A 13,087-nucleotide genomic window follows, 5' to 3' on the forward strand; every position below is an offset into this window, starting at 1 on the left:
TTCTGGGAGATTTTTTTAAAAAAAATTCATAACCAAGCATATCCTCAGCATGGAATGTGTTTCTTTTGTCTTTCTGCGTGCTTTGCATCACTCACGCACTGTGAAATTTTTATTTATGGGGACTGAGTGAGATCCCCTAACAGTGAACAAATGGGGGTGTTTGCTTTACTTCTACACTTCTGGCACTTCTCAGAATAGTTACTACGCATGCCAGGAAACCGTTGGTCTAAAAAAAATCTGCTTTCACCCCGTCCGTGGTAAGTTCGGAGTGTTTTAGAATCGAAAAAGTGGTCTTGTCCCTAATTGTTCTGATATTAGCCTATACTGTTTTTAGAAGAAGTTTTCTTATGATTTAATGATGAGCAGAACTCTTTGTCACCTTTATTGTCTACTCACATTCTTCGGTCTACCAGGCGACGGTTCGAATGTTGCCCCGCCCTCCAGATGTGAGGATGCTCTTCTCCGCACTAACAAGAGATCAAAATGTTTCAGAAGTCTAACTCCACTTTGGGGTAGTCGAGGTATATTTTGGTGCAATTTTACGTGTGTTGTGTTTATAATTGGAAAAGTCGTCACTACCTAGTGTGCTAGACTGGTCTACTTCCCAATCGGCAACCTCCGCAATCTTGGGTGAGCATAAACTTAAATCAATGGCTGTCATTGTCCCGTTTTCAGGGTTAACTGTAGAAATAGAATCATTATTCAATAGTACTAAGTTTGATATCGTGATCCACCTCTCAATAGTACCATCCCTACTATTCAAATGGGTTCCACTCCATTGTTCGCTGTGGATATTAAAATCTCCACAGATAAGTATGTGTTCTCTTTTGTCAGTAATTATATTTTGGTATATTTCGGGTTTTATGACTGGATCCCCGCCTAGGACATACATGTTTACCGCCCATAAGTGTTTACTGCCTGTGTGTTTATGCGCAATATATCACGGCAGTTGAGGCAGTGATAATTGTAATTATCGTGTTGTACGAAGAAGACTAAGCAAGATGTAACCAGCGTTACATTTTGCCTCTTTGCGGCCTTGCTTATGCTGCATGTGGCAAACAGCACGATGCCATGCAACGAGGTGACCATAATGGTTTACTTCCAGTCAACCTCGTCGAATAGCCAGTCATATCACGCGCATACCTGTAAACCGATGGATATCAAACTTTCCATATTGAAAGTTCAGAGTGGTCGATACGGTTAATAACGAAGTAAATTCCGAAACATTTTGAAATGCATACTATGAAATTACTTATTTGCTGGTTTGCATTGAATTGTTTTCCTCTCTTCTTTCACCAATTGTAATTTCGCAAAGATTAATCTACCAAAGTATATATCTTCGTACATTATCAGTTCTTTGTTCTTACAACGCATCAAAAGATAATGAAAAGGAATTGCTATTAGCCAATTATCCTAAATAAACCTCATATGTGTGGATACATGGGATACTGAATTGGCATGCAAGTATGAGAACTATTGTAGTTACGGGATGTGTTTCCGCCAGTGTGTGAGAAGGCACTTCCCTCAACGCAAGAATGAGGCTCATATTAAGAAAAGTCAAATTTTAACAAAAATACAAACTGATCAGATAACATGCAGAAGCACTTTTGAAGAGGATTCGTCGTACAGATCTATTGGATATTACGATTGTCACATATCGGTATTGTTAAGTATAGAGCAACGATCTTAGTGACGTTGAATACGGCGTATTTTTTCATATACTTACGCGTGAAATATAGAGACTTATTAGCGAAATAATTTTCATGTTTTATTTTCATTCAAACTTTTCACATGTGAAAAAATATCCTTATGTTTTCACATGGGAAAATTCCAGATTTCCCATCATGCCATACGACGCTTGATTGTGTGTGCCCACAAATTTCCCATAATGTCCATCGACACTTGATTGTGTGTTGGCACAAAAGTTGAAGATGCAGCAACAAAAACGAGTAATTTTTATCCAGAGCATAAAAACAGAAACTACCTTATATTTTAGACATGGAAATTAATCTTGGATAAGAAAATATGACCAGACGCCGTTCGCGTCTCTCTGAAGTTTTTTTTTTCCTTTACGTCCTTGACAACAACGACAAATTTGCTGTCATGCATTGCTGAATCGGACATGGAAGTTCATAGTGATGCCTAGCATTGGGGCATCATGCCGCAGACATGTAGCGTGATGTCCCACCCAGTCACATTATCCTGACACTAGGCCGACCAGTCCTAACACTAACCTCTTAATGCTGAGCGAGGCAGTTGTTAGTACCATTTCTGTAAGTCTTTGGCATGACTCGGCTGAGGTTCGAACCCACAACCTCCCGCTTCCGAGGCGGACGCTCTAACCAATAGGCCACCTGAGCGGTCTCATGAACGTTAGACCTGTAAATATAAAAATGAGGCATAAATGTTTGTCTTTCAGCATGAAAAAAAGAACAAGACAGAATATAGTGACGTTCATCCCCCATTTATTGAGACTGGCAGTGTGTGCAATATCTTTCGTTATAGGTAACATTAGCCCATCTACCAGTGTCAACTGGAAACCTATGATTTACTGCTCTATACTTATGTTCTTAGACATATATATTTGTGCTAAGAAAAATTGATCTTTTGTAAATTCAAACTAGCTTTAAATAACCTGCAATTAAGACTTTTAGATGATGCATTGATTTTAGATGCGTAAGCTTCTCTATATTGATCTTTCCAAGCTTCTATGTATTGATCTTTCCAAGCTTGTATATATTGATCTTTGAGTCTTTGTTCCAATTAATTGGTTAAAACTTTAATTGACAGAAAACTTTGATTTCTTCATACGTAGCTTAAACCAATATCATCTAACATAGATTTGACTTCAAGTAACCATTTACTGTCATAGAAAGTATCAACAAAGTGTTTGTATAAGAGATAGTACATACCTTGGGATATTTGTCTTCATAACCACTAAACAATATAGCCCAATAGTTTTACATGTGACTTTTAATAACTGCTAACTAAGGGGGAAAAACAAGTTCGCTTTATACCATATATACCAAACAGTATCTCTCTTGACGCTCTATTAATAGTATCCTTTGAAACTAGCATGATGCCTGGTATGCAATCAATTTACTTAGGTGTCTCATACACCCCTCGCCTTATTTTCAACGAGAAAATTTAAATTTCCTATACGCTTGGTATGTTCTGCACGTCTCCTGTGTACAAGGCCTTGCCAGTGCCGTCAGTTTTGTATGTCGAGATTCAGCCTTGCGTGTCTAAGGTTCTACACTTACCATTAACGGCTCTTATTAAAATATATCCTAGGATTTCGAATGCGATAGAGACTGGATAATAACGCCTGCTGGACAAACCACGTTGCTTTGTCACCCACTCTTTGGCCACCGTTGACCTCAAAGAACCGATGCGAATCATTTCAATAAAACCACAGGTAGGTATTTAAGGGATTTGACGATAGATGTAACAGGCCGATTTACCTGTCGCTTGTTGCATGCGCCCACATAGTTTGTGTGTTCAGCTGTGGCGAAGTAAATTGGAAGTCCAGACCAAGCGAATTCAGTGTTAAAAATGTGTCTGGGAGGGGCGTGAGGATACCAATTTTTCCGCATTGTTAGAGTAAACATTTTCCGATGTCCAAAATGACAGACATTTTTCTAAATGGAAGCCAAACTAGACTGCAGCAAGCTAATAACGTCCAATGGGTAGAAATTCAGAGGAATACTTTCAAAAATTGGGTGAATGAACAGTTAAAATCTCGTGGATTAAGGGCGGTGGATATTCGGACGGATTTTGAGGATGGGTTGTACCTTATTGCCCTGGTGGAGATCCTCCAGAGGAGGAAGTTACAGGGGGTTGTGGAGCACCCCACCCACAGATACGAAAAGCTGCATAACATAACTGTGGCCTTGGATGCTATTGCTAATGACAATGTCACCATCATCAACATCGGTAAGTACATATCAAGACCTTCACTTCTTTTTATCTAGTTTTATAGATGTGCTTCAATTTATTCTGAGAGTTATTGTCCTCTCTCTCTCTCTCTCTCTCTCTCTCTCTCTCTCTCTCTCTCTATATATATATATATATATATATATATATATATATATATATATATATATATATATATATATATATTCTGGATAAAAAAATTAAAAAGGACAAGACACAAACGCCGGTGCAACTAGTTTCGCATTTACTGTTATATATATATATATATATATATATATATATATATATATATATATATATATATATATATATATATATATATATATATATATATATATATATATATATATATATATATATATGTATACATACATCAGTTTACCCGTCTAATTATCTATCAATCTATATCAATCGATCATCGGTCTATCGGTCTGTATATGTATCATATTAAATACAGCTGATCACAAATGTTTTGTTTTGCTTACTACTTACATGTATCTAGCAGGTCTATGACCAAGAAAAAGAATGGATTCGTAAATTTGGATTCTCAAGAAAAGAAAGAGTCACATAGGAATCATTAATCTAGATCTACATAATATTAAACTTATATAAATTTATTCTGATCTTTTTGTTCAAAAGCATTTTTTAACTTATCGGCACAGCAATACACCTTTCTTTATTCCCGCTGTTAGTTATAGCAGCCCTGCCTCGCCTATTTGTGTATTCACGGTTAATGTATGCACACATACATCAAGAACAGAAACCAGTGACAGTGGTCGACAATGTAAAACTAACAAAGAACATTTACGTCAAGCACTGCTAGTTCTTTGGAGTTCAAAGCATCACTTTAATATGAGAAAGTTGTCGTCTTGGGTTTAACGCCATTTATCAGCGCATGATAGGCTATGCATAGCGACAAATATATCTGGTGAAGGAAGACCACCCCACCCTACCCCACCCACCACAAAAAAATCCCGGGAGGAATCACCGACCTACAGGAAGCTAAATTACAACCTTTTTCACATGCCAACGTTGGCGGCCTATCCTGAGATTCAAACCCACGCAGACAGAGGTGAGATATCGGAGATCGCCGTAGACCATTCATCCACACGGGATCCCACGAGAAAGTGCAGTATATACGCTTGTTCATCTGCATTCCGGTAAATGACTCCAACCAGGCAGACAGACAGACAGACAGACCGCTCTTTAGTCTCAATTTACGAACAGTCAAGGAGGTTAAAACATCAAAAAGTAAATGATATGATACATGTACGTAAACCACTCTGCATACAGTCAGAGAAACTTTCAGGGTAAAATGTCAATGCACATAAAACACAAATGATCATTTCACAAGCAGGTTCTTTCAAACTAAAGTAATATTCATGGGCGGGGCTGCTAACCTTCAAACATAAGTGTAATAGCTACTAAAGCAAGACGACAGTGCTGCGATGATTGATCAAAATATCCAAGTGCAGTGAATGGCAGGACAGTCTACATTTTCTTGAACATTGGTCGTATCTCAGGAAACATGTCTGCGCGGTTACTGTAACTTCGATATCTATCAAAGTTAGACTGTCCGATAATGTTCTTTTCCGAAGATTAATTATTATTATAACATTTGCCCTCGTTGTGGGTTTCTTATCTAATCTATATACGTCTGCACAAATATGAGGATCTACCGATTTCAAACAATGGCGAGTTTTTCTTTGTCAAAGGATGACTGAAGGATTAAACAGTATGTAAAGATGAATTAGCTTTTTGTACATTATAACAATAAATTGCCTAGAGAATATTTAGGTGTTGTGAAAACCCTATGCAACATAAGATTTTTATACATCTGTAAAATTCTTCAGTTTTAAATTCATTTGCAGACTTGTTGCAAGTCGAACATGCTCTCTTCCTTCCATATTGTTTTGGTTGAAGTCGAACGTGCTCTTCTGGTTCCATATTTCGTCGATGCAAGTCGAATATACTCTTGTTTCCATATTTGTGTAGGTGCAGGTCGAATATACTCTTTTGTGTCCATATTGCGTCGATGCAAGTCGAATATGCCCTCGTGTTTCCATATTGCGGCGATGCAAGTCGAATATACTCTCGTGTTTCCATATTGCGTCGATGCAAGTCGAATATACTTTACTGATTCCATATTGTGTAGGTGTAAGTCGAACATGCTCTCGTGTTTCCATATCATTTAGAAAGATTTTAACTTTGCTCTGGAGGCTCCTAATGCTCTGCACACTACCTCTATTTTTCCTAGTCATAAATGTCATCACAATTCTGGCTCACAAGATAGCTGTCATACATTGCTATAATAAATTAATGCTAAGTATTGTACTGAAAACCTGGTTTTCGTGTTGGGTAGTAGAACTTCAGTCTGACATGAACAGACATTGCATTCCACGTGTTTTCTTGATGATCGCTGTCAGTAAGATGCTATAACTAAGGTTATTGTGACATACAATAAGTTTCCCCTCACAGACCGCTCCGGTGGCTTAGTGGTTAGAGCATCCGCCTCGGATGCGCGAGGTCGTGGGTTCAATCCCCAGCCGAGTCATACCAAAGACTTATAAAAATGATAATAACAGCTCAGCATTAAGAGTTTAGTGTTAGGACTTGTCGGCCTGGTGTCAGGATAATGTGAATGGGTGGGACATCATGCTACATGTCTGCGATATGATGCCCCAGTGCTAGGCATCACTATGAACTGCCACAATGCAGACATCGTAGCGATATGACTGAAAAAGTGTTAAAGCTACGTTAAAAATCTAAATCACACCCACACTTTCCGCTAACAGGATTACAGGAGTCTCACATGTAATAGCCATTCCATGGATAACAATTTTAAAACATCACCAGCAACAACAACAGTAACAACAAAATGAAATGCTTTTTTAGTAAATGGCTTGTAAGTTTGACGCACAAATGTTACTTTATTGACGACGCCGGCGTCGCCAGGGACGCTGATACGTTTTGTGTAGTGTACAAACGACGAAAATAATAAATCTCAAGGTAACTGGTAGGGGTGACAATTTGTAATGAGAAACGATCACTTTGCTGGTCAGGTCAGATTTTCATCGAAGCTCACTGTGAATAAAGAGTTCAGACCAGCGAATCAAACTGGGCACATCAATTGTTTGACCAATCCAAAATAGGCATCGAATTCATTGCGTAGTTGAGCGTTGCTATCCACCAAATTTCCTCACAAACGGAGGACCAGACTTGATTTCTTTCATATTCACATTTAAAACGATGCTAAAAGGTCACGCAGAAAATCACTGAACGTTTATAATCAGAATGGTTCACTATAATGCGTAGGGCACATACAATGAAGATTGTCCTTATCATGAACGAATTCAAAGGGCTTGTAAAACAAACAAAAAATGTTTCCCAAGCCAAAAACCAACATGGAAAAATATCTGCATTGGAAGTGATACCATAATTACAATCATATTTCATATATAAGTAAACGAAACTGTTTTCAAATAAAGGCATTAGTTGTTGGACGTGTTTAACCTTTAATACAATTTAATTCTTTTTATATGCTTATAATAATTTATTCCGTCCAATGCTGAGCGCCTAGCGAGGCAGATGCTAGTTCGATTTGTTTCTCCTATTCACTCAAAATAATATTGTTTGCAACGACGAAAATCTTATGTATATACGTGTTCTTTATTTTTGTGTTTCATAGCCTTGTAATTGTAAACTTAAATTTGGAATATTGGAATCCCGTATCATACATCATTAGTGTTGAATTAGTTTAAACTTGAACGAATTGGTGTCAACTTGACAGAAAATTGGTTTTTCTATTCTCTGATTGTCTGTCATCAATATGGTTGGGTAAAATAAAAAACAAGAACAAAACCTCGAGTCACACTAATTAGTAAGCAAGTGTGTGTGTGTGATTTTTAACGGAGCTTTAAAAAAAATCAGTCATATCGCTACGATGTTTGCAGACTGGTAGTTTATAGTGATGTCTAGCAATGAGGCATCATGTCGCAAACATGTGGCATCATGTCCCACCAATCACATTATCCTGACGCCAGACCAACCAGTCTTAACACTAACGTCTTAATGCTGAGCGCCTAGCGAGGCAGATGCTAGTACCATTTTATAAGTCGTTGGTATGTCTCGGCCGGGGTTCAAATCCGTGACATCTGAGGCGAATGCCCTAACCACTAGACCGCCGGATGCAAATATATCCTCCGTCAACGTGCATGTGGTTGTTTATTTCGACGTACAAATAATGTTCATTTCTTTTTTAAGAGATTATGATAAATGAATGTTTCACATGGATCTGAAATAATTTAAATTTACTGGTTTATCAATAATACCCTTGTGAAATAATTTATTCCGACCAATTTGAGGAGACATATTAACGCGGCGTAAAAGAACATAAAACACTCACTTGAATCACTCAGGCAACTTTGTGTCAATTGGTTATTTATTTACTGTAACTTTCATGTTTTTTTCCTAAACATAATTAAAGTAGAACAGAAAAAAAAATATTTTTTTTTAACTTTGTATATTCTTAGATGACTATTATACATGTACGATATAAAATGTCACGTTTACGAATACATAACGAAGCTATTTTTAGATATAAAAAATAGTAACGAAGCCATACTCGAAATTCTGATTTACTTCATAAACATACTCAGCTTTGCAAGAACAGAAGGATTCCGTCATTTTGACCTCTTTTAGCGAAACGTCTTCTTGAAGTTTATGAGAGTGTTTGTTCTTCTGTTAGTCTGCAGCAACATGCCGCAACTTTCACCTGATTTTCGACATGGAAAATCCTAATTTCATGAACATATCATTGTGTATAATAATAGTTCAAGCATTTCTTTAATACACTATCTGAAAGATCATTGCCGTCAGGTAGGAATGTTTCAGAAATATTGTTCGGAATATTTTCCAATTTATATTTACTGATGCTCCTGAATCTTCCATTTTCACGATAGCCCGTGCAACAGTAACAAAGTGGGCGGAGCTTGTCGTTCAATACCGGAAGTATGCATTCATCGAAACAGTGATTGCTCATTTCAGCTGCTGTAATTTAGTTCTCGATGTATTTTAGAACTGTAAATACAGGACCACATTTCTCTAAAACATTGATGCCTACCGTAACGACAACTGTAAAAACCAAACAATTTAGATAATAGAGACGCGAAAGTAAGATATAATGGTCCTAGATGGAGTGAACCTCATTTCCTGAAACAATCAATATACAAATATCCTGATTTTATCACATGAATTGACAATAATGTCCAAGACTCAATTGTTGGGAGAAGAAAAAAAAACTTAGATAATGTATGTGTGCTGGATTTATTTTCAAATAATATGGAAAAAGTTGTCCTAAGAAATTCTGGTGGAAGCAGACCGAACGCCTCGCCACACTGAGACTTGCATATACTTACTTGAACCAACGGCGGCGGCATACTATGAAATTTTAAAATGTCCAAAAAACCTCTTCAACCCTCTGTTTGCATTTTCCGATGCCGACACGTGTAATTGTTTACAAATCTTAGGTTGGTGATTTCCTACAAATTTATAACTTTTTTCCACCCAAAGATGACTGCATTGATCAGCATTCGATTTTATCATTAACCTTTATTTTATTAGTTAGGTCATAAACAGCCAGCCATCTTTCTTGTCTTTACTCAGGAGATAGGATCTTCCATTCGTCTGGGTAAAGTTAATCTCCATAGCCAAATTATAATCTCCTTATCTTCGGAAAAATCACACAAACAAGCTTGATAAACAATGGCCCCTCCGGATAATGTTTAGATATGTCAATTGACTATAGACTATAACTGTTTATCTCTTTAGTACTCATACGAGAAAAATAATAGTTTCCCTGCGTTTCAATTTTAAACAAGGTCTTTCTCGGGGAACAACAAAGAACATAAAGAAATTTACAAACAAACAAACAAACAAAGAAACACCACTGATACGTGTAGATCAATTAATATTTACCTTTCGGTATAGAAAAATCTCGACAGAATAGTCTTAACTGATGCAAAAGAACAAAATAACAAGAAACGATATCATGTCTAGAAAGGTCTCCATTATTTACGAATAAGGCGAACGAGTTTTGAGTTACAATAATGGAAATATACTCGCGTGTTTGTGTTTGTCGACCATTGTACAAGTGAAAAGCCCACACCGTATTAGTTCTATATCTTCTTTGGAATGATTGAGAGGAATTAACTGTGTGTCTTTCATCTCGACTAAATCGAGGTGGATACGAATCTGGAATCGGAGACTGTATCCGATACGGTCCAATTTGTGCATTAAATTCAAATCACTTGATCAGATACCGTTGAGACCACAGCTATTAAAACTGTTTTCAATACACTTTATCCATTTGCTGTTTAATATTCCATCTTTATGCAGGAAATATGAAACATAATCCTGTACTTCATGTTCATATTATTGTTTATTTTTCTTATATAATCAATTTGTTAGATACATGCAAAGACAATGGCATTCAGCCTAGTTCACCATGTAACGTATAATAAAAAGGAGATTTTATTAGGTTTAATTCAGTGTACATTATTCCAATACGGGTATTATTTTCAAATGCCCACCGTAGGTACCCATCGATTAATATAAGTACAGTTATCTGGTCAAAATGTTTCAGTTGCAATTATACAGAGAAATCCAATTTTGTAACCCGTTTCTTTCAAGAAATGTAGCATATTAAGTACGAGAAAAAAGGCTTTTAATATCTTCTCAGTAATCTTGAAATATTTATTTCTTGTTAATTTAACTCCATGATATCTAAATTCATTTACAAATTCTTGTAGCAAACGTTAATATGTTTAGGGTAGATTACTTTCTGATGTTGTTGGTGTTGTTGTTTAATATAAATATATATATATATATATATATATATATATATATATATATATATATATATATATATATATATATATATATATATATATATATATATATATACCACATCACTGCAAACTGATCCAATACTTAGAAGATCTCGCGCATTTTCATTTCTAGTAGGAAATCTAATTCCTAAACATTTGTTTACATCCGTTTTCAGATATACATCATTCAACAAGATATGAAAAAGAAGTGGTGAAAGATATTTACGCTGTTGCACACCTGGAATAATGTATAATATAAAAAAAGAAGACATTGCACCGTTCACATGGGTTAACGTCATTATACATATTTCTAATAATATTAGGACAGTTACGTCTCATACCAGTCAGAGTTTTGTTTCCGATACAAACTATTTTCTTGGCATTAGCGAAAGTTCTGAAAATAGATTTCCATATAATTTCAGTTACTACACTATTTATTTGTTTTGGGGAATGCTGTACCTGGCCAAGGTTTTTGATAGTCTCATATTTGACAAGCTAACTTGTGCCGTCAGGGAACTATAAATCTCAGTTTGGAGGTTGGCATTACAAGAGCTAGTTGTTACTAATGACGCTAAATTTAAAAGTGTTAACAGGAATGTATGTAGATAAAGCCGACAGTAAGCACTTCATGCGTATGTTTATTGATGTACGAGGAACATACTAAAAAGCAATCAGTAAGCCCTTCTCATGACATGCTTATTGATATACGAGGAGCATAGTAAGGTCAAAATTAACCCCTTCATGCGTATGTGTCGACATACGAAGAAGCACATTATTGACAGCAGTGTAATTCGTGTGCATGTTTATTGCTGTTCGAAGAGATAGTAAAGCCAACGGTAAGCCCTTCACGTGGCATGCTTACTGATATACGACGAATACAGTAAAGCCTACAGTAAGCCTTTCACGTGGTATGCTTATTTAGTAAACTCGACAGTAAAAAAACCTTCATGCTTACTGAATACGAGGATCATAGTTAGTCGACGTTAAGCCGTTCACGTTGCATGCTTATTGACATGCGAGGATCATAGTAAGTCGATGTTAAGCCGTTCGCGTTGCATGCTTACTAAATACGAGGATCACAGTAAGTCGACGTTAAGCCGTTCACGTTGCATGCTTACTGAATAAGAGGATCATATTAAGTCGACGTTAAGCCGTTCACGTTGCATGCTTACTGAATACGATCATCATAGTAAATCGACGTTAAGCCGTTCACGTTGCATGCTTATTGAATACGAGGATCATAGTAAGTCGACGTTAAGTTGTTCACGTTGCATGCTTACTGAATACGACGATAATAGTAAGTCGACGTTAAGCCGTGCACGCTGCATGCTTATTGAATACGAGGATTATAGTAAGTCGACGTTAAGCCGTTCACGTTGCATGCTTACTGAATACGACGATCATAGTAAGTCGACGTTAAGCCGTTCACGTTGCATGCTTACTGAATACGACGATCTTAGTAAGTCGACATTAAGCCGTTCACGTTGCATGCTTATTGATATACGATGAGCATAGTAAAGCCAACGGTAAGCCCTTCACGTGGCATGCTAACTGATATACGATGAGCATAGTAAAGCCAACGATAAGCCCTTCACGTGGCATGCTAATTGATATACGATGAGCATAGTAAAATCAACGTTAAGTTTTCACGTAATATGCTTATTAATATACGACGAGAATAGTAAAGCCAATGAAAAGCCCTTCACGAGGCACGCTTATTGACATACGAGGAGCATATTAAAGCCTAAAGTAAGCCGTTCATGTGGAATGCTTATTGATATACGTAGAGGATAATAAGGCCGACTCTAGGCCGTTCACATGCTATGCTTTTTTTAGTAAAACCAATAGTACGCCCTTCACGTGGCTTGCTTATTGATATATGAGATATGTCACCAATAGATGCAATTTTCATGATTGGATTTATTCTACTGTGAGATCGGCATCAGTACTTCCAGCAGTTATAGGTTATATTTCAAACTTTACAATCACTTAATGATATAGAAGAAAGAATTAAACAAAATAAAAATAATCAGTTCAGTAAACACATTAAAAAAATATAGGTCAATACAAAATGTTTCTTGTCTGCTTTCATGGGTAATGGAAATGACATTTCACGTATAAACATGCCGAATATCGAAGAAGCCTAGGTTAATTATTTGTTATTGTTATACGGTCTCGTTTTCCAGATTAGTATCCACGTTAATTAGTCTAGACGAAAGAGACTACAGCTAATTCATCTCGATCATTTCAAAGACGATAGTGGA

At 36.6% G+C, this 13,087-nt stretch overlaps 1 protein-coding gene across 1 annotated transcript in view; it reads left to right on the forward strand.

Annotated features, from left to right (window-relative positions):
• The first annotated feature begins 3,218 nt into the window (after nucleotides 1–3,218).
• LOC149800045 (filamin-A-like) overlaps nucleotides 3,219–13,087 on the forward strand; it is a 134,406-nt gene continuing 124,537 nt past the window's right edge. The window contains exon 1 of the mRNA XM_089959578.1: nucleotides 3,219–3,936. Within this exon, the coding sequence (XP_089815704.1) occupies nucleotides 3,618–3,936 (319 nt within the window). The 5' untranslated portion in view covers nucleotides 3,219–3,617. The remainder of the gene's footprint in view (nucleotides 3,937–13,087) is intronic.

The sequence above is a fragment of the Sinohyriopsis cumingii genome, chromosome 5 (assembly GCF_028554795.1).
Source record: "Sinohyriopsis cumingii isolate HCF-2022 chromosome 5, ASM2855479v2, whole genome shotgun sequence".
Taxonomy (NCBI): domain Eukaryota; kingdom Metazoa; phylum Mollusca; class Bivalvia; order Unionida; family Unionidae; genus Sinohyriopsis; species Sinohyriopsis cumingii.